The following is a 25,374-nucleotide window of genomic DNA, read 5'->3' as shown; positions in this document are numbered from 1 at the left end:
ACCAAAGTCAAAGGGGATGAACGGGCCCTGGGGACGCGAGGAGCAGAAGCTTCGGGCAGGCGGACAGGCCCCGACTGCCTCCGTCCGCTCTGCTCCAAGCCCTTGGGCCGGGCTCAGGGCCTGGGGTGGCTCACAATGCAGCAGGGCCTGCAAGGATGCATCGAGTGAGGAGCAGACACACTAGTGGGTCGGGGCGATGGAGGAGCCCCAAGAGCCAGCTCAGGAGGCTGCGTTGGTGACGGGCTCTGTGAAAGGGTAAACTGGGGCCCAATCCCCCGGCTGCCAGGCTCCCCTCCCCACTCTCCAACACCCCCCAGTTCAGCCCCCTCAATCACACACAGTTGGGGCTACAGGCTGTGTGACTGCTTGTTCCAAAGAGACAAAGAACTGCAGTGGCAGAGGCAGAGACTTTAATTTTGTCCTGCTGAGCTCCATCGTTTGGGCCTCAGACAAAGAGGCCTAACTGACCCGGAGATACCCCACCTCTAAATAAGGGAATTCTCGGCTCATCCCCCCAAGCCATGGCTCACTCACAGGATCACCCAGAAAAATCCTTAGAAGATCCTTGGTCAAACCCTTCATTTTATAGACAAAGAAATGAAAGGCGAGGGAAGGATTTGCCCAAGGTATATATGGGTACCGAGAGTCATTGGCAAAATCTGAACTCGGGTCCTCGGGTCTAACGCATTGGATTTCTTCATTATACAAGGCTACTTCTCCCTACCTAGTTGTCTGTCTGTATGAAAAAGGGACTTTCTTGATTATGGCCATCTCTGTGTCATGAGAGCTGAAAAGAAGTTGGAAGTGTTTTCTAGAGCTGGATTTTTGACCCCTTAAAATATATCAAAGGCTTGTGCAGCTTTGTTCAGAAACAGATTGCTGGGTTTTTGTCCTGGCTCTACTGAAAGTGCTTCAATGCTTTCTTCTCTTCCCCAAATGCTCCTTTCCCATCTCTGTTTTTCATTTCCCCTCAACCTTTACTCCACACTCAGCCAAGAAAATCTACCTATCCACCCATTTATCCACCCATCCATCTACCCATCTCTCCATCCATCCATATAATGCCTCTCCCCCGACTCAAATTTATAAGAATTTACATCATTTCCCAATTGATAAATGGTCAAAGGATATGAACAGATAGTTTCAGATGAAGAAATTAAAGCCATTTCTAGACATATGAAAAAATGCCCTCAATCTGTACTGATCAAAGAAATACAAATTAAGACAACGCTAAGGTACCACGTCACACCTCTGAGATTGGCTAAGATGACAGAAAAAGACAATGATACATGTTGGAGGGGTGCGGGAAAACTGAGACACATACATTGTTGGTAGAATTGTGAAAGGATCCAATCATTCTGGAGAATATATAGCCTCAAAGACTATCAAACTGTGTATACCCTTTGATCCAGCAGTGTCACTACCGAGTCTGTATCCTGAAGAGGTAATAAAAAGTGGGGAAAGGACCCACATGTATGAAAATGTGTAGAAATTGAGTGGATGCCCCTCGGTTGGGGAATGGCTGAAGAAGTTGTGATATATGAACGTAATGGAATATTATTGTTCTATAAAAAATGATGAGCAGGCTGATTTCAGAGAAGCCTGGGAAGACTTACATGAACTGATGCTGAGTGAAGTGAGCAGAACCAAGGGAACATTGTATACAGTAACAAGATTATGTGATGAGCCACCATGATGGATTTGGCTCTTTGCAACAATAAAGTGATTCAAGGCAATTCCAATAAACTTGGAATGGAAAGTGCCATCTGCATGAAGAAAGAGAAAACTATGGAGACTGAATGTGAGTCAAAGCATAGTATTTTCATCCTTTTTGTTTGGATTTTTTCCTTTCTCATTTTTTTTCTCTTTTGATCTGATTTTTCTTGCACAACAAGACGAATATTAAAATGTTTAAAAGAATTGCACATATTTTACCTCGATCAGATTACTTGCTGTCTTGGAGAGGGGAGAGGTAAAAGAGGGAGGGAGAAAAATCTAGAACACAAAGTCTTGCGAAAGTGATTATTAAAACTAAATTTACACGTACTTGGAAAAATAAAATATTACTGAGAAAAAAATAAAATAAAATGCCTCTTCCTCAGATCAAAAGGCCCTTTAATCCCTCCTCCTGCTCCCCATTAATGTCCCTTCCACTCCCTATTCTTGGGGAAGCCCTGTGAATGTGGTTATAGGTCAAAATCCCCTACAAATCCAAATTCTCATCAGAACGTCAGAAAAATAGTATCAGAGGTTATCTGGTCTATCTCCCCCCAGCCTTCATTTTATAAATGAGGAAACCGAGGTCAAGAGAGAAGAGATGTCTTAGGATCACAGACTCAGAGAGATCTGGAAGGGACCACGGAGCCGAATTGTCTGAGTCCCACGTTTTGCAGATGAGAAAACAAACTGAGGTCCAGACTTGTCCACAGTCACACAGGTAGAGCACAGGCAGGTTCCTGAGCCCAGAGCTTGGGTCTTTCCCAAAGATTGCGATCTCCTTTGTGCCCTCTGGCACAGGTGAGGAAGTCCTCTTGTTCAGGGAGAAGTCCCATCTGCTCATCTGCCATTTAGAATGGGAAGGAGCGCGCAGGGGGGGAGGAAGTGGCTGCTGACTGCCCTTTCCAAGAATGGGCTGACCAAGGAAATCCTTCAGCTGGATTAGGGGTATGTGCCATTAGTCATCCCAGGACAGCGCCGGGCTGGGCCCGTCCTTCTCTGAACTTCATCTCTTTCCCTAGAATCAAGTCTTGTTTTTTGTTCCAAGCAGGGAGCAATGGAACGGGTGATGGTTTTTCTTTGGAGATCTGGATTCTATTACAGTTTGTTTTCCCCAGGGCATGTCTGTAAAGAGCTTGACTTAATCAAAGAAACCCAGAAGTGGGAGGACCCCAATGGCGGCAAACTCAAACAGACAGGGCCACTACACATGACATAAGGATCCCCGTGGGCTGCAGACTGAATTAGAAAGTCACAGATGAATGTGATCTGTGAGTTAGTCTCTTCTTATCTGTTATTAAATATCTGGTAATAGATTTTCACCTGGGTTTGGCTGCCCTTGGTCCATAAGATGTGTATTTGGCACCTCTGATCTAGATCAACCTGTGCCCCCTAAGAATCCCCATTGCAGCATCCTGACAGGAGAACATCAAGCCTCTGCTTCAATGGAGGGGAGGGGGACCCACCACGGCCTGAGGCAGGCCATTCCACTGCTGGACAGCTCTCTTTGTTAGGAAATTTTTCCTGGCACCGAATCCAAATTTGCTTATTCACCGCTCCCATCATCCATCACTCCTGCTTTTTTTGCCCTCTGAGGCTAAGCAGAACAAATCACATCCTTCCTCCATTTAACAACCCCTCGGGCATTTGAGGGGTCACCATTGGGTATCTCTCCTGAGCCTTGTGTGATAACTGGCTTGGTCCTAATCTCTAGAGACACTTCAGCTTGTCCTTTCTTTCCAAAACATGGCACCCAGAATGGAACGCAAAGCTCTCACTGGCCGCTCACTGGGGAATAGCCCAGGACATTCCTTGTCTGGCTCTGGACACCCTGGATGATGAAACCCAAAATCACACTGATATTTCTGGCTGCCACGTTCATCTGCCATCTCATAGACTTTACTGATCCCTAGATCCTGTGGAGCTTCTCCACAAAATATTGTCTAGCAACATCACAACTGCTGAGCTGGAAGGGCTCTAAGAAGCCCCTCATCCAACCCTCTCCTGGCTCAGAAGGGGAAACTGAGGCAGACGGAGGAGGGGTGATTTGCCCAGGGTTACACAAGCAATTAGTGAAAATGTGGGGATGGGTTTGAGCTCAGACTTGGTGACTAAGGTCAGTAGTCTTTCCAATGCACTGAATCAATCTAACTTCTCTGAATTCAGTAAGAAATTATGCTGCAAAATTCATTAAACTGTATGTCCCCTTTGATTCAGCGATACTGCTATAAAACACAAGAAGGTCAAAGGCAGTGGATGAGGTGGTCTCCCCATTACCCTGGGAGGTCTTCAAGGGCAGAAACTCTCTTTTACCTCTTTGTATTCCCAGAGCTTAGCCAGGGCCTGGCACAAAGCAGGCACTTAACTGTGGATTAATCAATGTTAACAAAAATACTCAAATCTCTGCCTTTTGTGGTAGCAAAAAAAAAAAAAAGAATGACCAAACAAATTGTGGTACAGAAATGAAATGGAATATTATTGGCCAGAAGAAATGATAAACATGAAAAAAATCAGAGAAAATGGGGAAAACTTAAGTGAACTGATGTGATGAAGAACCAGGAGAATAATGTACACAATGACCACAATAATAGAAAGGAAATAAGTAATAAACAGAATCAATAATAATAAATAGACCGCAAAAAATGAAAGGAAAATATTAGAGTGACATAGGAACACCGATTGTTGCAGAAACCAGTTGTGACTTCAGAAAACAGATGGTGAAACATTCCTACTGCCTCTTGGCAGGAAGGTGGTAAACAGAATGAGGCAAACGTCAGCCATGGCCAATGTGGTGATTTGTTTTCTTAATAGGATTTCTTTGTTACAAGAGAGAGGGTTTTTTTTAAGGGGGTGTATGGAGTCAATGGGAAATGCCAATGATGTAAAAAAGGAGAGTTAATAAAACACACACACACACACACACACACACACACACATACACACACACCTGTTCCAAAGTCTATTGGCTGCATTATCAAATCTCAGAGTTGGAAGGGGCCTTTTAAGACATCCAGCCCAACTTCTCTCCCAATGAAGGGAGAGTATCCTATAGTATCCTTAGAAATGGAAATCCACCCAATGCTTTCATACTTCCATTGTCAAGGAGCTCACTACTCATTTCATTTTTAGATAGCTCCAATTATTGGAAAGTTCTTTATCTTGGGCTAAGGTCAACCTCCTGGTTGTTGTAACCCTATACAATCTCTCGAGCTACAAGAACATAGATAGAGACAATTACCCAGCTGTCAACTTAAAAGAGAAGGAGAGGACATTCTCTCCTCCGGGCTCCTGTCTAAGAGACTATGAACTGGGTTTGGGGCTGCTTGCTTCCTGAAAACATTTTTAGGATAATTCCATCCTAGATCGGACAATGAAAGTTTGACCCTGTTTTCACAGGGCTCGGATTTTTTTCTACGAGGCTATCCACTTCTCAGGCGTTTTCCTTGACCATCGCTTGGAGATTATGAGCACTTGGCAGCCATTAAAAATGTTGCTCTTAAGGTTTTAGAGGTAATCTGGGCGATTGTGAGCCACAATAGGAGGTGTGATAAGGGCTGGATCCAGGGAAATTCATTTGGTGAGTTTTTAAGGGCCTTTTGAAGCTCATACTTGTCACAGAGGGATTTCTCACCTGTCAGTTTATACAAGACAGTACTTCTATTATAATTACTGTATTATATTGTAGCAATTAGAGTGGTGGCAGCGCACAGTTCTTGGTGCTTTCCTAATACCAACTCTGATATGGCAGAGCGGGTATCCGCAGTGGTTTTCGGAGTGTTAATTAAGTGCTTTGTCCCAAATCCTTCAATTACAGTGGTCAGAGCAGGACCTAAACTCGGGGCTTTTGACTCAGGGTCAGTGCTCTCTCCGATATACTGACATGCTTTCTGTAAGGTCACCATTCTATGGGAGGGAGACATGGTCTATGGCTCTAGAGTGGTTCAAACCCCACGTCGGGCACTTACTAATTGGGTAACAACCTTGGACAAAGAGCCCGATCTCTCTGGTCCCAGTTCTGCCCTGTATAAGAGGAGGGAAGAGGAGACGGTCTCCAAAGCCCCTTTGAGCTCACTTGCTACCATCTGATGAACTGAAACGCCTTCTTCTCCCTCCTGGGATCTTCCAGTTGGCCGAGGCGTAGAGAACCAAGGGGGTTCCCTCACAATCACCACTGGCATGGCTCTTCCATATGACTCTCGCCGGACCTTGAACCTGGACGCAGAGTCTGGAACCCAGCCCTTCCCCCGGTGGAATTTCCTAGCGGCCATGTGTATTTAGGATGGCTTCTGTCTCTCTATCTTATCTCCCTGTTTAGACCTTGAGGTCTTTGTGGGCAGAAATCACGCCTGTCTTTTATTCGTAGCCGCTGCCGTACATTCTGTAGGTCAGATAAAGGAATTCTTGACCATTTACTCCACATAAAAAAAGACCAGCGATTCCAGGACACGGTGATGTCACGGGCTGATCAATAATTCAGCAGGCCGACCAGATGGTGAGACCATTGTCCCCAGCCACTCGTCCCCTGCTGCAAGAAGCACCGCCTAGGGAAACTGGTCCCCAATGCTGTGGATAGAGCTGGCCGGTCAGCATGTGGCCGTTCGTGGTCGGGAGCAGACGTGGGGCTGATGGGAGAGGGGTCCTGTTTGTCAGGAGATGGGGTGAGAGCCCCAAGTGCTAACGCTGGGGAGCCCCCCTCTGTTCGAGGGAAAGCACTCAGCCATGGTGACAGCTGTAGACCGAGGCTGCTGGATGAGCCACGAGGGAAGCGGGGGGCCGAGTCTAAGCAGGAGGATCTGGGGGACACTCTCTAAATGGAGCACAGGCCCAGGACAGGCCTGGCAGCGCCCCAGTGGGCGTGCCTGGACGGAGAAGGCTTTCTCGCTCCAGGCTTCACGTGCTCTTTGTAAAAAGCTTGGCATGGCGGGTCCAGGCTGGGCTCCTGACGGCTGAATAATTGATGAGCGCATGAGATCACCTCTGTCTTGGCTCCAAACTGCCAGGGGTGGGCAGGAGACCCCAGGAGAGAAACCCTCGGAGAAGCCCCGAAGCCTGCCCCCTTCTCAAGGGGAAGCAATGGAAGAAGGACTAAAGATAAAAGGATTCTGCCCCATCTTTGCCCCTCCCTGCCCGCTTAGAATCACTTAGACCCTCTGTGGACCCAGGACCAGATTCGGGTCGAGCGTCCTTCCCATAAGAACCTGGTTCTGATTAGGGACTGGGTCGGGCCTTGGCAACAAAAGAACCAACACAGGCCCCCCTGGGCCACCAAACCATAGTGAGTGAGTGCGCTAGACTTAAGATGACTCTGTCATCTTATCAGCTCCCTGGGCCCGGGTTGCCTGCTGGGTACCCTGAGGGTTGGGCTACGGGCCTTCGGAGGTCCCCTCCAGCTCTCCATCCAGAATCCTCAGGTTTCCCAGAGGCGGGCTTGCCATTGCCCCTAGCCAGACTCTCCACGTCTCCAGTGCTCGACCCCGCTGCAGGACTAAGGACGCCGGAGCAGGGCAAACCCAAGTCTGATTCCAGGCAGCCTGTTCACTGCACATGAAACCTCTGCCGAAAACCCGAACACTTTCGGACACATCCCTGTCTCTGTGCCTCTGACTGCCTTGACTCCTGGCCCATGAGACCCTCTCCATCCATGCTTCTGGCTGCCTCATTCTCCTGGCCCATGAGAACCTCTCTATCCATGTTTCTGCCTCATCCCTCTGGCCCATGAGACCCCCTCTATGCCTTTGACTGCCTTGTCCCTCTGGCTTATGAGACCCCCCCCCCCCCATATGCTCCAGGAAAGCCTCCAGGATTGCTCCTGCCTGCTCTTGAGCTCCCCCACAACATTTGTCTGCACTTTTTTTTTACATGCAGACTTTGGATAGAGATGCCATAGCCAGGGCAGGGACTCCGTTCTCTGTTTCCTTGTCGTCCCCCGTGGTAGGTATTAAATGAATAATGGCAATTAATAAAGGGACTGGGGGTGTGTAGCAAGGAGCAGAGTGGCTCCTGGGCCACGTGGTCAGCTCTCCACCTCCCATCTGCTGGCTAGACATCTACCAGTCATTTGTCTGGGGAGGCAACGGAAGGACTATAAAAGCAGCAGGTGTCGGGTGCCTGGCGTCTGCCCCCATACCCAGGGAAAGGGGAACCTGCTGTTTGGAAGTTTCTCAAGGTCCTATTTTCTCAGGCTGAGCACGTCCTAATTATCCCCAAGGGGTCCGGAGCCTTCCTCGAGCTGGTTTCCCCATAAGCCATCGGGGGATTAAGGTGTGAACACCGGTCCCATTCATTCCTGCCGGGCCAGGGCGGCTCACCTGCCCGCTGGGCCTGAAGATGACAGCCAGCTAAGGGCCCGCAGAAGCTTGAGTCTGGCCCCTTTCCCCCTGAACGGATCTTTTATTTGCCACAAAGTCCTCACCCCCTCCCCTTCCCAGCACCCCCCTCCCTGCCTATCCCAGCAGGTGTCCCTGGAGGATAGGGATCATCTGCCTCTTTGTACAATGGGCCGAGTCCCACCCCCTACTCTGCAGTTTTCTAAAGCAGGGAGGGGGAGGGCAAAAGAGCCCAAAGAGCAGCGGGCTGAGCCCACGGTAACTGGAGCCGCCAGAAATTTGCCTGGACTGTTCCATGGTGAGCACTGCCCGGCCCTGCCCTGGAATACTGACCTTCTGAGGAAGCTGGACTTAATCCTGGACAAAATTACCCGAGATAGCAAGACTTCCCTAAAAGCAGCGGCCGCCGGCCCAGACTCGGGCCCCGTCTGCAGCCCCACAAAAAGGCCCAACGGTGTGGCCAGGCTGTGTCCTCGCCAGTCCATGGACTGCAGATAATGCCCTGCTCCCCCCCTTCCAGGGTTCCCCCCCACACACACCTGGGGATCAGTCAACGAGCATCACCAAACGCTTACAAAGTGACAAGTGCCAGAGGTTCAGAAGCTTTCCAAGAGGCGTCCCCCCTCTCCAGAGCGACCAGACGGGAGCAAGTCAGGACCCCAGCGCTGGGCTGCCCTACAGACCCGCGGGGGAAGCGCCCATCAGTCTGGGCACACGGCCCCACATATGGCACCCAGCTTTCCGCCTGCGGGGGGAGGGGGGGGAGCTGGGGCTGCCCTAGCATTTCCAAAAGGACCAGAATCCACTCCCAAAGCCAGGGAACACCTGCTCTGCGCCCAGAGCCTCTGTGGGGAGGCAGCGCAGCAAGTACCTGGTACCGGTCCCTGAGGGGAAGTCCCCTTCCCGGGGGACGATCTGGATTCCTACAGGGGGTGGGAGCGGAAGCAGAGCCTTCCCGCTTTCCAGGCTGCTCCAGGCAGCTGGGATAGGTGCCCCCATCTCGCTCCCCTGATCGACCCCAAGCAGTCAGACCTGCCTCCTCCCCCTCCCCGGGTCCCCCTGTGTCAGCCGCGCTCTTCCCGGGTGGGGAGTTGATAGCTCCCTGTCCCACAGCCAGTGCCGCCTGTTGTGCCCTCTGCCCCTGCCCCTGAGCAGGCCCCGGGCCCAGGGGGAGATCCAGCTCCCCCCACCCTGTGGAACCTGTTGGGCTTGGCTGACAGTCGGGGAATCTCCATTTCCCTGGGTGGGGGGGGTGACTGGTGACCCCCGGAGCTGCCCCGAAGGCGCAGAGAGGATGCTGTGTAAGGTGCCCGAGGGGCAGCCCTTTCCCCAGAGTCTCCCCGGCAGACAGGATCTGGGGGAGCCCCCTCCTGCCCACCCTCCCACACGCCGGGAGCCGGCCGGGAGAGCCAGGGATCAACAATAAAGAAACTTTCCCTGCTCCCCGGGGGTGGCTCCAGGAGGGGGGCAGGGGAAGGAGGGGTCACCGGCCGAGGCCGCTCACTCACCATCTTGCTCACATCCATGACCGATCCGGAGTCGGGGGCGGACCAGCTCCCGCTCCCCGAGGCTGCTACTCCGGGTTATTTGGGTGCGCGCGGAGCCATGTTACCGGGCGAGGGCCAGGGAGAGCCGGCCGGAGCAGCGGAACCCAGGCTGGACTGGCAGAGAGGAAGCAAGGGAGGGCAAAGGGGGCGGGGAGATTAAAAAGCCGTGAGCCGCAGCAGCGGGAGGGGGGCGGCGGGATCGGGAAGAGAAGGATGGAACGGGAGGAGGGGGCCCTCGGCAGCTCCGGAAAGCAGCCGCTTCCCACGCCGGCCCCCGCCCGGGAGAGGAGGCGAGAGCCCCCGGCAGGGCACGGGAGGGGGACAGGGAACCGCCGGCTCCCAATGGCTGCGGCGGCTGGTGCGCCCAAGCCAGCAGCCTCGGCAGCAGCGGCAGCCTTGGAGGCAGAGCCAGAAGTGTGTGATTTGAATAACAAAAGGTCTCTTCTCCCGGAGGATGGGGCAGCTCCGGAGAGGAGCTGGGGATGGGAGAGCCCAGCAGCAGCTAGCTTGTGTGTGTGTGTGTGTGTGTGTGTGTGTGTGTGTGTGTGTGTGTGTGTGTGTGTGGAGGGGGAAAGAAGGAAGGGGAAAGGGGAAGGGGGAAGGGGGAAGGGGAGGGAGCTGTCTGACAATCAATCTGCCTCAGGAAGTGGAGGCAGGGCTAGCTGAAATAGGGGAAGGGGATAGCGCGGAGACTCCCACTCCCCCCCATCACCAGGCCCCCCCCCCATCCCCCCATCGCTGCAGGGAGGGCGGAGGGGAGTAGCAGGACCGGGCCCCTCCCGACCTGGGCCCGAATGGACAATGAATGAATTCACCACTAGGCTTTTCTGGGAGGTGAAGCCAAAGCTGGCGGAGAGGAAGTGAGACAAGTGCTGACCCCCACCTCCCCCACCCCAGCGCCAGGGAAAACCGCTGAGGCCATCATGCGGCCAGGGCGAGGCAGACCTTGCCTGGAAACGAGCCGCCAAGGGCACCCTGGGAACCCCAGCCCCGGGGCACCTCCCCCCTCGGCGCTTACTGCCACAGGGGGTAAAGTCACTTCCCCTCTGGGCCTCAGTCTCCTAATCTGTGAAATGAGTTGGTGTCTGAGGTCCCTTCTGGCTTTAAAACTATAATACCATCACCATTGAATCAATAAGCATCTATTAGATGTCACTATGTGCCTTCAACCACAAATCCCCGGCCTTGCAACCCCTGGGTAGGACAGGCACAATGCCAGGGCAGCTGGGAAATTCAGGGTCGAGGAAGGCTCAGGAAAGCCCCCCGGGGCCTGTGAGGTCAGGACTCCAACCTGGCAAGAGGTTTCACCACCCGGCCGGGCCCCGGCTGTGCCCACAGCCGGGTGTTCTCTCCTAGCTCCCTGCATTTCAAAAAAAGAAGGCCTGCAGAGCTGAAATGCCTTGGCCAATTTCACAGGGGTAACAGATGGGAGGACTTGAACCCAGATCTCTCTCTCTCTCTCTCTCTCTCTCTCTGTCTACCCTTGAGAAAGCCCTAAATACCAGCTGGGTGAATGACGATTGTTCACTTTTGCCTTTGTACCCCATTACCAGGCACATAGTAGGAGCTTAATAAATGCTCATTGATTGGTGGATCAAACATTGATGTTCTCCTCGGTTCTCTACCAGGCCCAGGGCAGAAGTCACCCAAGTCTGAGTTAGAAACAGGAAACAATCCAGTTCTCCCCCAATCTGAGGCTCCTCCTCTCTGCATTATTCCACAGTGCCGGTCTTCTGGCACACAGCAGGTATCTAATGCATGCTTGCTAAATTGAATTGAATGGATAGAGTACAGAATAAGGCACCAAGTGGTGAAGGCTCGGGGCTCAGGAATCTCAGTTCTTTCTCCCTTCCCACTCCAAGAGAAATCCAAAGTTAACCCAAAGAGGGAAAGCTCCGACTGGACTGGGGGATGAGGCTTCTATTCTTCTCCCTTCCTAACTCTGGCTCCAACTTCCATCAAATGGGGGAATCATCCCCAGAGGGCCTCTTCCCCATCTGGAGAAAGCCAGGACCTTCCACCCTCACTGGGCCACGGGGCTGAGGATGTTCTCACTCGGTTCCTGCCCTCTGCCCCCGTGGGGGTCCTCTCTCCTCCTAACCTGAGGCCCATGTCTGCTGAGCAGCAGAAGGCAGGTCAAAAAGTGCCAGGGAGCTTAATACGAATACAAGCATCCCCCAGCCTAACATTTGGAAGTGGATCATTTATTCCATCAATGAGCATTGATAAACCCCTCTGTTTTCCCCAAATAGAACAAGCCAAAGCAGTTTGCCAGGGCAGCTGCCCGCTCACAGGGACACTAAAATTTAGAGCTTAGAGGGGGTTCTTTCATAGACGTCAAGAACCATCAATGAGGTACCAGGCAGCCCCAAGAGAGGCAATGTGAGGTAGTAGTTAGGCAGCTGGCCTGCAACCCAGGAACGAGTGTCCCCCTCCCCCTTAGGTGTTATGCCCTAGCTGGGGAAGCCCCCTCTAGCTCCTCTGTGGCTCAGTCCTGGCCCAGGGGTTCTTGGGGATCCGTGGGGTAAACAGCCAGCTTTAGATGCAGGAATCTAGCACAGAAATGTGGATGGCCTTGGGCAAGAATTTCCTCTGGGCCTGATTTTTTCATCTGTAAAAAAAGGAGGGGGTCACACTTTGTATTATCTTTATTCTGGGTCCCAAACTCTGATGTGGGGGTTGGAAGGACCCTAGTGGTCATTTGGACAACCCCTTTTTGTACAGATGGGAAACTGAGGCCCACGGAGCTGAATTCAAGTCAACATTTATCATGTGCTGGCCGTCTATGTGGCCTGGGCCGGGCCACTGGGCCTAAAGCCTTCGTAGGCCCAAGAACCTCAAGAACCTAAGATGGAAAGACAATGCAGTGCCCCAGAAAGGGTCATCGATGGCCTTGGGGCCAGAGGACAGGGGTCAAACCCTACTGTGGCTTCCCACTTCCTGCATGACTGCAGGCAAATCATTTGCCTTCCCCAGGCCTTGGTAAAGTGAAAGGATGGAGAGAGGCTCTGAGGTCCCTTCTAGCTAGAGCCAGGAGCTTTGGGGCAGAGCTGCCACCATAGCTGCTCTCAGAGGCAGAGCCCTTTTCAGGATCTACCTAAGGGAGGGGTGGGAGAAGCCTGGGGAATCCCCTCCCCTCCCTTGCTTCTTTCCCAGGCTTCCCAGCAGCAACGACCCCTCCCAAACTCACGCGTATCTCAGGGAGGTCAAGGTTTGGAGGGGACCGGGGAGGCCCCACTTAGCTGGTATCTGCTCTCATGACAGAGGGTGGGGAAGAAAGCGCTCTTTGGCTTGGAATCCCCCCAGCACTGCCCAAGGTATCGGGCCGCAGGCACAGACAAGGTGTTGCGGCTGGACGTGATCCCACGGGGGCGTCCATCTGCTGCACACAGAGCACGGAGGGTTGTTAGACATAAATTCCTGGCAAGAGGAGGCTGGCCAATGGCGATCTGGGACGGGCGCACTCAGCCAAGTGTGTGTGTGATGGGCACACCTGGCAGGATGTGTATGTATGGGCGCTTCCTTCACTCCAAGCCCTTAAACTGGATGCAGCCAGCTCCTCCAGAGGGGGCTGGCCCATGAGGGAGTGCCTTTGGATCTGGGCACCGCGAGCCCCTCCCTCATGAACTCTAAACACCAACACTGTTGCTAATGGCCATGGAAGGAAATCCCTTCCCACACACGTATTCTTGAGGGCCATCCCTTGCAGACGTTTGGGGGGGTCATTCACAGAACAGGAGCTGAAAGGGGGCTCAGTGTCCCCTCCAGGCCTGTCCCAAACGGATCTCCCAGTCCTCCGCCCTTATCATGAGCCCACAGTCCACCAGCATTTGTCTAAGTCAGTGGCTACGTGTTTGTGAAGAGCCCCCTCGCGCCGGGCACTGGGTCTCGACGCCGTTCCAGGCCAGGCAGGATTGCGGGGCCTCTGCTCCGCCCCGAGACTCTCCAGCTCACTGCAGCGTCCCGCCACCCCCCGCGTGCTGCCCGGCCCACAGCAGGCACAGAAATGGCGCTGACCGGTAAGTCACAGGGAACGCGTGGGGGACTTCACTACCACTGGTATTCAGGTGATGTTCTGGGGGATCCGTGTGATGTCAGAAGCAAGAGAGAGGCCCGGGTGGGCAAGGGCGGGAGGCAGTCTAAGGAGCTTCCAAACCCAGGAAATCCTAGATCCACCTGGAGATTCGGGCATTACTGGGTTTAGAAAACACTTTCTCTCCAACAAGCCGGTGGAGCAAGGAGTGCGACCAGTAATTTTGTAAGTGTAGACAGCCTGGGAGGGGCGAGGGCCTTCCTGTGGCTGCTCCCGGCTGGCTCTGGGCCTTGGGGCACCAAATGGATAGAGGGTAGCAAACCCTTCCCCCAAGAGAATCAGAGCAAAATTATATTCTTTTTTCCCCCTGAGGCAATCGGGGTTAAGTGACTTGCCCAGGGTTACACAGCAGGAGGCAGGCCCTGCACCCACTCTGCAACTCCTTGTTGTCCGGCCAGAAGGGAACACGACACCCCAGATGTAGTATGAGTGAGGCAGAGTCCAGCAGGGCCGGCCCTTCCTGGTCCCGGACATGGAACCTCTGCAGCCAGCCTCAGATGGCCCCCGTCCCACCATGTCTCCCATTATGTTGGATTCACTTGCACGGATTTTGGTTCGACTTCTCTGTGTCTGTCCCCAGCAAGGCAAAAAAGAGTTTTCACTTCTGTGCTTGTACACTCGGTGCCAATCATGGAGTCTGGCACACAGTCGGTGCTTAATAAATGCTGGAGAAATGAATTTTGCAAAGGAATCTCTTGGGCCCTAAGACCCTTTTGAGATGGCGACCCTGGCACAACTCCCGCTGCCATGCAGCCGGGCCTGGCCCGTTCTTGGCTCGTCCCTGCCCCAAAGGCTGCAGCCTTCCTCTGCGGGCCCTTTCGTGCCATGTACAGTGGGGACGTCCCCCCTCCCATCCCCCTCCCAGTCCAGATCTTACAGCAGAAAACAACAGAGAATCAGATTCGACGTACGCGGGCTGGCTTCATGGGAAACTGCAGGAAGGGGATGCCTGCTGATGAGCTAACCTCACAAAGCCTCCAAATGTTTGCCCTGGAAACACAAAGAGGACCAGAGTCCGTCTGGAGTCGGAGGGGACCCTCTTCTCTGAGGGCTGTGAGCCCCCAGACCCTCCAGGCTACAGAGCAAGTAGCCCCGCCAGCCCCTCGCACAGACGGAGGGGACTTTGAGTCATGCAGCCCCACCGACCCCTGGACAGCGTCCCCTCCCCAAATTCTGCAGGGAGACTCTCCCCTGCGTGGGGAAGCCCACTTCCATCTGGGAGCACTCTGAAGGTGAGCAAGCTTTTCTTTCACTGCCCTCCCGCTGCTCTGGGCCTGGTTCTGTCCTCCGGGCCCAAACAGGAGAAGCTCAATCTCTCCTCCATACGGCAGGTCCTCCAACTCTCATGTCCCCCGAGTCTTCTCCGGCTCCTTCCAAGGAGTCATCCTGTCATGATCCCTACTCACCTGCCCATCATCCCTTCATCATCCCGCCCACTCTCCTCCGGTCTTACTGAAAAGGTGGCACCGGAAGCGAACCTGAGCCCCGGGTGATGGAGGCAGGGGTGGGCGCAGGGAAACTCGTGGCTCCCTCGTCCCGGGCACTCTGACTGCTAAGGCACTGGGCCGTCCCCTTAAGCCATAAAGATGGGACTGCAGAGGAACAGGCGTATTTTTCAGCGCCACGATCAGGTATGAAACAGAAATTGGAAATTTGTGTAAAAGCCAGAAAGAGCAAACCTTTCCTTTCCTTACCCTAACCTAACTCCCGTACTCAGTTCTGGAAATGTGCCTTCTCGGGAAGGTGAGTGAGCCCCGCGAGCCCTGTAGCCAGGGGAGTGTCCAACTCTCCATAGGGAGGCAGTGTGCCAGGACACACAATGAATCAAAGCCCCCAGGCCGGAGCTGTCACCTTATTCCCTGCTGGAGGCTGCCCTGGGCCATCTTGCAAAAGTGTGGCAGAAAGGGGGACTGGCCGAGAGCGGGAGCTTAGGACACTTCCCACCGGCAAGGGGCAGACTCTGAGGGGACATGGGGACAGTGAGAGCAGAAGCCAAGGCGGGAGGGGCCGAGGACACCAGGGGCACTGGGCTGGAGGGCCATTCGGCCACACCCCCAGGTCCAGCTGGAGGAAGTCGGGAGGGGGCGGGAGAGCCGGGGAGCTGGGCCGCAGGCTAGGGCTCGCAGCGGGAAGGGGCCCAGGGCTTGTGCCCGGGATCCAGCTCGGAAAAGCTCAGTCAGTGGATGGAGTCCGGGGAGTCACTCACACCAGAGGCCTTGTGGGGGGGAAAGACCCCAGCAAACGCTGGGAAGCGAGGCTGGGCCGAGCGCCGGGAGTCAGAGGCAATCCCGCCCCCACAGCGGCTCCTCAGTTTCCCCTCAGAGAAGACAATCCCAGAGGCCCTTTCCTGCTCTAAGTCCCAGGACTGGGGAGAAACACGGGCAGAGGCGGCCACTCCAACCACAGGCCCCAGGGGGTCAGGCTGGCCCACCAGACAGGAGAGATGGCTCCCTGGGGAGGGGGACAGAGGGAAAGGAGAGCAGAGTGGTCATTGGTGTGGACTTCCAGAACCCTAGGGAAAGAAGGGCACAGGAAGTGGGTTCAAATCCTACCCTTTCCCACTTCTCTGTCTCCCCCATTCTGGCACCAAGGCCTGGAGCTGATGGTCCCCCTGGCCAAGGAGTCCCGGGGGTGCCCTTCAGGGCCCGGGGGGAGGACTCGGTCTGTGGGGGGGATGGGACAGATGAGACCTCTCCACAGGGGTCCGGGGCTGCTGAAACACTGGCCAAAAGGTGACCAGGGGCTTCCTATTGTGCCAGAGGAGAAGTGGAAGGAGCTGCTGGCAGAGAGGGGGAGCGAGGGACAGCAGAGAGAGGTCCTGGGTTCAAGTGCTGCCTCGGACACTCTCAGGCCTCCTTTGTGAGATGGGGGTCGGGTGGGCCGGCCTCTGGGACTCCTGCTCTAACCCTTAGGCCTCCCTGAGGCTCAGGGCCCCAGCCCCCGCACCCCGTGACCCTGTGCATCCTCTGACCGTCTGCCCCCTCCCTCGGGCTCTCCAAGCCTCAGCTTCCAGACCTGGAGGCCCTCCCTGAGCCGCCCAGACAGAGCTGACCCTGGCGGGACCCTTTCCTCCTCCGCCGGCTCGCTCACTGGTGCGGTGAAGGCCGGAGAGGATCCTGCCCGAGCTAAGAGCCTCTAACCCTTATCTGAGCTACAATCGGCAGGGACCGGCCCCGGAGCCAGGGGAGCCACATGGGCCGAGGGCAGCTGCTCCCGCCTGGAAGGCCAGCGCTGCCCGGGGGGCATGGCCCTGACACCCTGGGGGAGTGACTGGGGAGGGGGCGGGCCTCAGGGGGATGGTCCCAGGGCCACACTGTCCCTCGTCATGGGAACTTCCTGTCTGTTAATGGGGGGGTGGGGGCACAGCAGGGGCCTAAGGGCCCGGAATTGGTCCTCCCTCCTTTGCAGGCCCAAGTGTTCCCTCATGGAAAAAACCCGGGGCCAGGAACGGCAGCTGGGTGACTTGGTGAAGCAGTAACAATACCTGACGGGCTTCAGCCGCCGACGTTATCAGGAGCCTTTCATTAATGAGGAACCCGAGGCCACGCGTTTGGTGTCTGAAGCAGGATTCGAACTCCAGGCCCACTGTGCTGTCTACCTGCTACAGCACGTGGAAAGCTCCTTACGGCTCCTTGGGCCTCAGTCTCCCCATCTGTGAGATGGGTACAAGGAGGCCAACCTGCCTCACTAACCAGGGTCGTGGGAAGGATGAGGTAGAAGATGGATTTGGCAGCCAGGGTCAGGGAAAGAGGGCTGGGAGCGCGGCGCCCTCTCCCACTCCCCAGTTCCCGTCTGCAGGAGGCCGGGGGACAGGGGGGCTGCTTTCCCCAGCTCTAGGAGTCTGCGGCCTCCACATGCAAAGGATGAGGGTCCTTTAAAAACATTCACAACAACATGGAGCCTGGCACGGGGACACGCGCCTCCGAGGCACCCTCAGCCGGGCCCGTCCCATTTTACAGATGAGGGAGCCGAGGTTCTGGGAGTGAAAGAGCGGCCCCAGGCAGGGCTGGGCCGACATGAAGGCAGCGCTGCCCCCGCCCAGAGTCTGAGGGGCTACAGGTGCCCAGGGCTCCCAGAGCCGGGGCTATGGAGGGTCTGCTGGCCCCCGGCCTAGGGCAGGGTGGGTCGGATTGGAACCTGAGGCCCAGAGCCGCTGGCAGATTTGCCCGAGGTTGTCCCCTGGAAACTATCCTGAGGGGGAAGCCTGAGTGGGAACGGAGGGGCCCGTGTGAGGCGGGGTCTCCCCTCGGGCCCCTGGAAGGCTTCGGGGAGAGTGGGGGAGAGGCCGGGCAGGGCGAGGCACAGGGGGACAGCTCCCGGGGGGAGACCCAGGCAGCCCGGGTCCCGGGCAGAAGCTGGCCCAGGCAGGAAGGAATTAAAGGAATGTGAAAGGAAGCAGAGGAGCTCGGGCCCATTTGCTTGTGTGGAAAAACCCCAGAACAGAACACATCCGGAGGCAAGTTAAGGAGCCGCTATTCTGGGGCCAGACCGCTTGGGGACGGACCGAACGCAGCCAGAGCTCCGAGGGCACAGGGCGCCGGGCGGGCCGTCTCATGCCGGGGTCCCAGAGCGGGGGGAGGGGAGGGACGGCCTGGCCCTGGCCGAGTCAGGATCAGAGGACCTTGCTCTGGATTTGGACGGGCCTGAAGAAGCCCCCTGTGTCTGTTATAAATAAGGACACGAAGGCCCAGGGATGTCGAGGCACTGTCCCAGAGGTGGGCCAGGTCTTTCCGATGACTAACCAACAGACTGCACTGCCCTCGGGAGCCGGGGGCCGATGGCTTGTGTGTCGGGGTGCCATTCACTTGTGAGGTGCCCACTGTGTGCTCTGGGCAGCCTCTCGGTGCTGAAGCTTGTGCAGCTTTATCCGGGCGCCACCCACTTATCCGTGAGCTCTGAGTGCCCGTTTTGTGCCAGGGCCCATGCCGGGCGATGGGACTATGAAGACAAAGGTGACATGAGGAGAGTGGAGCCCTTCATATACCGTGATCTGCTTTAATCAGCGGGCAGAAACGTCAGTGAGACCTGTGCCCGTTGGCACTGCCATGCCCATTGGCACCCGCCCTCCTTCTGGGACCGCCAAAGCAGCAGTCCTTTGGGCCAGGGCTCTTCTGGGGGGAGGGGAGGATCAGGAGGAGGAGGAGGGGCATGGCCGGCCCTGTGCCACCAGGGAATGGCAGACCCTTGGCCCAAAGCAGCAGAGGGAGGGAGGTGAGTCTCCCCGCTAGTTCCTCGGGCTACAAACCTTGGGCTAGGCCCGAAGCCCCTCCGCCCCCTAAGCTAAGGGAAGAGCCATCCAAAGCACGCTCCCCTCGAGGCCCCTCTCAGACATTTCCCAGCGTTCAGGGAGGAGAAAAGAGCTGAAAAGTTGGAATTGTGGGGGCAGATTTTGGACCACGAGGGAGGCTGAGGGACACGCTAAGTCGTAGAGTCAGGATCTGAACTCGCCTCCCAGACTACGAGTGCGGCGCGTCCTTCCCACCCCCCCCCCCCTCGCCAAGGGGCAGACTCTGGACACTGAATGGATGGCGCTACCTGACCCTTCTACCTCCATCCCAGGTGACCTGTCTCCAGAAGGAGATAATTGCACCAAACATTGGCTCAGTGAAAAACGGAGCCTGGGACTGTCCTCCCGGGAACACTAGTGACCGGCTCCGTCCTCCATCAGGAAGGAGCTTCCTGAGCCAGCTGCTGGCCGGGCCCCCAGGAACCGTGGGCCGAACAGCCCAGGAGGGGAGCCCGCAGATGGGGACGCAGAGAGCTTCAGGGAGGGAGGCGAGAGGAGCCCTGGTAGGGGACGTCTAGCGTAGGAGTCACGGGCAGGGAAGGCAGGGGACGTGCCAAAGGGTGGGCAAGAGGAAAAGCAGCTGAAGGGAACGGCCATTTTCCCAACCAGCGGCTGCTTCCAGCAGGGCCCTGACAAGCAGGGAAGTCCCAAAGCGGCCGTTCCGCCAAACGCTCTCCGGAGAAAGGCAAGTTTTCTCCGTCCTGTCCTGAAGCAAACACGGGCCGCGCCTTTTTTCCAGCCTGGAAGGACCCAGACGGGCAACGTCTTGGAAGAACACAGCTTGCAAACGCTTCCTGGCCGGCCCGGGGGCCGAGGCTGAGGTGGGGGCTGGGAGAACTGACGGAAGCCGAGAAGGTGGGCCTTGGGGGCCATGGGCGAAGTGGCTGGGAGGGAAAGGAGCACATCTGTTGGAGTCGTTTGTCAGCAGCTCAGGGGTGGAGACGGGGGCACACGGGGAGGGAGGGTCGAGGGGAGAACGACACGGAGAGGGGGCTCTGATTTGGAAGAGTCTTAGAGAGATTCTAGAGAACGTGGAACAGACTCAACAGCCTGAAGGCCGAGAAAACCAGGGAGCCATTGGGCCCACTGATTTATGGAACCGTGGTGGCCACCTGCTCTGCCCAGCCCCCCCCCCCCTCTCTCCCGTTCTCTCTCTCTTTACACGCACTTTCTCATATACACACACACATACACACACGTACCAGATTGTGAAGGGGAGGTGGGCAGAGGACAAGCACCAACACAAGGGCAAAGAGCTCTGGGGACAGAGGAGCTGGGCTCAAGTCCCGGCTTTCAGGAGCCTTCGTTCCATCCTCATCGTCAGCCCCGAGGGCCCTCGCTCTGGCCACAAAACTCAAGCCCCAGGTTCTCCCCATCCTGTAACATGACCTTGGAGCGTCCTTTTAGTTTTGGACGCAGAGTCCTCTGAATGGGAGGAAAGAGGGATTGAATGCAGGCAACCCAAGCTTTTGTTCTCACTACCTGGGCGGCTGAGGTGAGAACTCCCAGGGGATAATAAGGCATTGGGCCTAGTTTGGATGCTGAGGGGCACCACCAAGCACAGAGCACTGGACTCATCCTCCCGAGTTCAAATCTGGCCTCAGACCCTTCCTAGCTGGTCGAGTCACTTTTCCCTCTTTGCCTCAGTTTCTTTATCTGTAAAATGAGCCTGAGAAGGAAATGGAAAGCCATTCTGTATCTCTGCTAAGAAAACCCCCCACGGGGTCACGAAGAGGAGGACACAAGTGAACAACAACTGAAAGGGCTGTTTGAAACCAAAGGGGGAAATCGGGAACCTTTTATACTGGTAAAAACAGTTAAGATGCAAAGGTTCCCCAGGATGGTCTCCTGCCTCAAGATTCCTCACAGTAGAGGGGTTGTTCTTGTTGTTTCCTTTTTAAACCAAGGATCTTGCTGGGAACACAAGAGAAAAGGGAAAAGGCTCCTGGAAACACTTTCTAAAAATCAGCGGGTTCAAGTCCAGGTCCAGGCTGGCCCAACAGCCCCTTGGGATTACTTGTGATTGCGAGACTCAATGAATGCTCCATCTGTAGAGTGAGTTAGTGGTTCATGAAATCTGGCTGGATTAATTAGGATGATGGATGGCCCTACTTCTCATCCCAGCGGCTAATTTCCTTGTGAAATCCCCCTATTGGGAAGCCCTTGGAAGGCCTGGAAGTGGCTTCCCTCGGTTCGAACGCACGGTGCAGCAGAAAGACGGATGGATTTGGAGTCAGAATTCTAGGCTCGCGAGCTGGGTGGTCTCGGGCCCATCTCTCGGGGTCTTAGCCGCCTCAGCTCCGGAACGAGAAGACTATGATGACGTCAGAAATCCTTCCCAACCACACGATACGCTTTCAGGTCAAGTCTGACTTATTAACGTTTTCTCCATCCCCTTCTTAAGTCTAGACAGCCAACACAATAATAAATCAAGCCCTGATTTGTCCTGTTGGTGGGTTTCAAGGTATAAATGCTCATAAGGGACATTTAACAACCAGCCCTCCCTCCTGCGAGGGGGTTTGAGCTGGCTCCGGCACACCCCCCCTGCTTCCAACTCATCTGGCTCACCCCCAGTTATTGCTTCTCTCCTTTTTTCCTGTCCACTGCAGAATCCTCACTAGACCTTGATATTTGTCCAGCTTCAGAACCCTGGGCTCCGAGCTGTCCTGGTGAGTGAGGGCTACGTGGCCCACTGCCTGCCTCTGGGAGGTCCTAGGGAGCCATCAGAGCTTCGCCTGACCACACGCCCCTCCATCTGCCTCCCTGTAATTCTGGGCCCAGTCACATGTCCTGCCGCCGCCTCAATACCTCCCCCTTGGTGTTAAGCACAGGGTAACAACTCAATACATTCCCATTCATCTCATGATCCCACTTTCAGAGAATTTTACGTCACCTTGGACCAAGAGCATCTTTTGGCTTAAATGTACACACTACATATATAGACACACATCTATTACATTATTTAAATTTATCTATCCCTTCTCCAACTCCCTGGGGCTTCTGGATTTTTGTACCTGAAACGGATTCCTTTTCTGAAACGGTCTCAAGTTGGGAGTCAGCTTCGAGAGGGATAAATGGGACATAGTAAGAGACCTGAACGCGTATTCTCATACAAGGACAGACCCGGCCCAGTTCTTGAACTTGGGCTCTGAGACCATCTAGGAGGCAGCACTGGCTGTAAGCAGTGGGGAGTAAGAAATAAAAGCAAGACAGGGAGGTGGATGGCAAGTTTTATAAAAGCCATTGCCTCCAAAGTCCTACCCCGGGTTACTTTTGCAGGAAAACGAATTCCCAACGAATCCCAGACAAAGCCCTCTCTGAAATGGGATCCTAGATAAAAGAATCTACAAGGAATGTTCAAGAAAAAGGACTGAGGTAAATAGGAGCTGCACATCTCAGAGATAAAGAAAAGAGTCCAGATGGGAAGCTTGAGGAAGGTAGTTTATGCAAGGCTGTGGAAGGCTACACATTGGATGACAAAAGTTTACTGTGTCACCAAGTCATAGTCCTGGTCTTCAGTTTCCTTCTCTGTAAAAATGGAGGGGGTTGAGCCACATGGCCTCAGAGGCCCCTTCAGGCCTTCGATCTCTGACTCTGTGAACCCCGGTCAACTCATTGTCTGAAGACAGAATATGGCGGCCTCAGTTCAGGGCCCAGCTGGTCTGACACAGCCCAGCTTCAAAGACTGAAGGGTAAAACTTTTGAGAGAAAAAAAAAAAACATGTTTAATTAAATTTATTCTCTTGTTTTAGGGAAAGTTTTGAGTTAGGGAGTCGGGCAGCTGAGGAAAAGGCTTTCTGTCCTGGCTGCTCAGCTTTCCAGTTAACATCTAGGGAACAAGAGCAGACCGAGCCCCTCCGGTGGAGAGGCCTCCCAGGGTGGTCTCTAGGGCTTCATTTTCCTCATCTCTGTCTCTCTCTCCCTGGGTAATTACAACGTCTGCCAGAACTGGGCACAGGATCACACATATTCAAGTCTTCATTAAGGCTGCTGTCAAGTACACTGTGCAGGGGTGGGTGTTGCTACTGTAAGTACGCTGTTCGGGGGTGGGTGTTGCTACTGTCAAGTATTCTTCCGCAATTGGTCGTTGCTTTTGAGGGAGGCCATTAACAACCTTGGAGAGGGCCCGGGATGGGGAGATAGTCAAAACTCTCTCCTCCAAAGGCCAATTCCTAAGCCTTCAAAATTCCTTCAGCTAAAGGCTTCATATTTTATAAAATGAATTAAAGAATTAGGAAGTAGCAAAAGATCCCAAATTCTGTATACAGTAATTCTGGCCAATTAGAAATGACTTGATGCTGTAGGTTATCCTAACCATTGCTCCTCCTCCACAGATAAATAGAAAAAAAAATCCAGCTGAAGTTCAAGGAGGGCCTAGCTCTCTCCCAATCACATAATAACAAAGCCCAATATCCGTTTGTTCGGGTGAATAAATTACCAGATTTCTAAATCTTTATAAAAAGAAGCAAAGATTTAGACAGCAGCAGATTAGCACACCAAGCATGCAATTTGAGTCTAGACTCCTAGATCCTGGGCCAGCGGAGATTGTGGTGACACGACAAGGGGCCGGCTCACTTCATCACACCCCCCCCCCCCTTTTTGGTTTCCAGCCCTGGCCTTCCACAGGCGGGCTCCGCCCAGTCTCGTTCCATTGTTCTTAGTCCAGAACTGTGATTTCAGGATGTAGGGAAGTCCTGATGAGGAAACGCCCCAAACCCATGCAGGTCAGTACCTGCTTTCTAACCTAAGACTCTCAGCTGGGCAGCTGATGACCCAGAGTCAGAAAGAGGTTCAAATATGACCTCAGACATTTCCTAGCTGTGTGTCTAGGTAAGTCATTTAACCTCTGTCTGCCTCAGTTTCCTCATCTGTAAAGTGGGGATAAAAATAGCATCTATCTTTCAGGATTATTGAGATGATCAAATGAGATAACACTGGTAAAGTGCTTTCTAAAAGCGCTACAGAAAGGCTACCTATTCACCACTGCTGCCATTATAGATGAAGTGATTTGTTCAGGGTCCCACAGCCAATTTGTGTCAGAAGCAGCACTTGCCCCCTGGCCTCCCTGAGTCAAGGCCAGCTCATAACCACCGCTCTAAGTTGTTCCTCCGTCTCCCTTACTTTTCCACTTAATCAGAACATCCTTGAGAAGACAAGACCCTTGAGGTCATCATCCATCCCATCAGATGGTTCGATCTCTGTGATGGACAAGTGTTCCAAAGTTATCTCCTCCCTTTCCCCAGCATGCTCCATTCGTCCCAATCTCATGTCCTCACGGGGTCCCTAATGTCTCAACCCCTATTGCTTCTGCCTCTAGACTGTTAATTTGGGCCTGCTTTAATGGTTAGGAAGCTCGTTCTTGTATCTATTCCCTGTCTCTCCTAATCTGGGGGCCACACAGCAGGAAGGGAACCCCTCATGTCCATTGGCCTTCCTGGTACTGTCATGACTTGTCCAGGTTGCACCCCCCTCACCGGGCTCCCATGAGGATGGAATTTAGTAGACCGTGTAAAACACTTATCGAAATCTTAAAAAATGAGCGGCGGCCGTCACACGGTCCAGAGATGGGAAATCTCAGGGTCAAGCGCTGCCTCTGCCCGCTATGGGCCGGGTGGCTCTGAGAAGGCCTTCTAGACCCTTAGCACCACTAAGTGGGGCAGTTAGTGGTACCATAGTGCCCTGGGCCTGGAGACGGGAGTTTAGATTCAGCCTCCCACCCCTACTAGCTGTGTGACCTGGGCAAGTCACTTCACCTATCTACCTCAGTTTCCTTATTCGACAAATGAGCTGGAGCACCAGTATTTTGGCCAAGAAAACCCCAAATGGGCAGACACGACTGAACAACAAAACCATTCAGCTGCATATCGGATGCCAGTCTGCAGTAGTGGAGACTCTTTCCCACTGGGAGTTCCCTGTCTAGTCTCAAAAATCTAGCCCAGAGATGAGCTCGCATGTTACTATGACGAGTATGTCACACGCGGCTTCACCCAAATGGCCGATAAGAATGTTGGGCTGAGGGCAATGATGAGCAAAAGGCTCTTAAAAAACCTGCAAAGACTGACATGAACCAATGCTGAGTGAAGTGAGCAGAACCAGGAGAAACTGTATACAGTAAGAGCATATTACAAGCTCTTCTCAGCAATACAAAGATCCAAAACACCTTTGAAGAACTCGGGATAAAAATTACTATCCATCCCCAGAGAAAGAACTGATGGAGTCTGAATACAGACGAGCGTACTATTTTAACTTTATTTTTCTTGTTTTTTTCCTATATTTTCTTTTTCAACATGACTATTATGGGAAAAAAAAGTCGGGTAGACCAGAAGGAGCCCTGTGACATGCCCCTAGAGATATGGTTCCACCATGACATAAAGTCATCGGTATCCAGCATACTGAGGGTGGGGT

At 54.1% G+C, this 25,374-nt stretch overlaps 1 protein-coding gene across 2 annotated transcripts in view; it reads right to left on the bottom strand.

The window, feature by feature from the left end:
• The window catches only part of HIP1 (huntingtin interacting protein 1), a 96,913-nt gene that overhangs the window by 47,670 nt on the left and 23,869 nt on the right, over nt 1-25,374 (bottom strand). Inside the window, exon 1 of one of the 2 annotated variants that reach the window (XM_051991897.1) lies at nt 9,551-10,073. The exons of the other annotated variant lie outside the window; for it this stretch is intronic. Within the exon in view, the coding sequence (XP_051847857.1) occupies nt 9,551-9,568 (18 nt within the window). The 5' untranslated portion in view covers nt 9,569-10,073. Of the gene's footprint in view, nt 1-9,550; nt 10,074-25,374 lie in introns of those variants that run through there. 2 annotated transcript variants of the gene reach the window in all.

This window comes from Antechinus flavipes, chromosome 4 (genome assembly GCF_016432865.1).
Source record: "Antechinus flavipes isolate AdamAnt ecotype Samford, QLD, Australia chromosome 4, AdamAnt_v2, whole genome shotgun sequence".
Classification (NCBI taxonomy): domain Eukaryota; kingdom Metazoa; phylum Chordata; class Mammalia; order Dasyuromorphia; family Dasyuridae; genus Antechinus; species Antechinus flavipes.
Note: the sequence above shows the minus strand (reverse complement) of the source record. Positions and strands in the feature narration are given on the sequence as shown.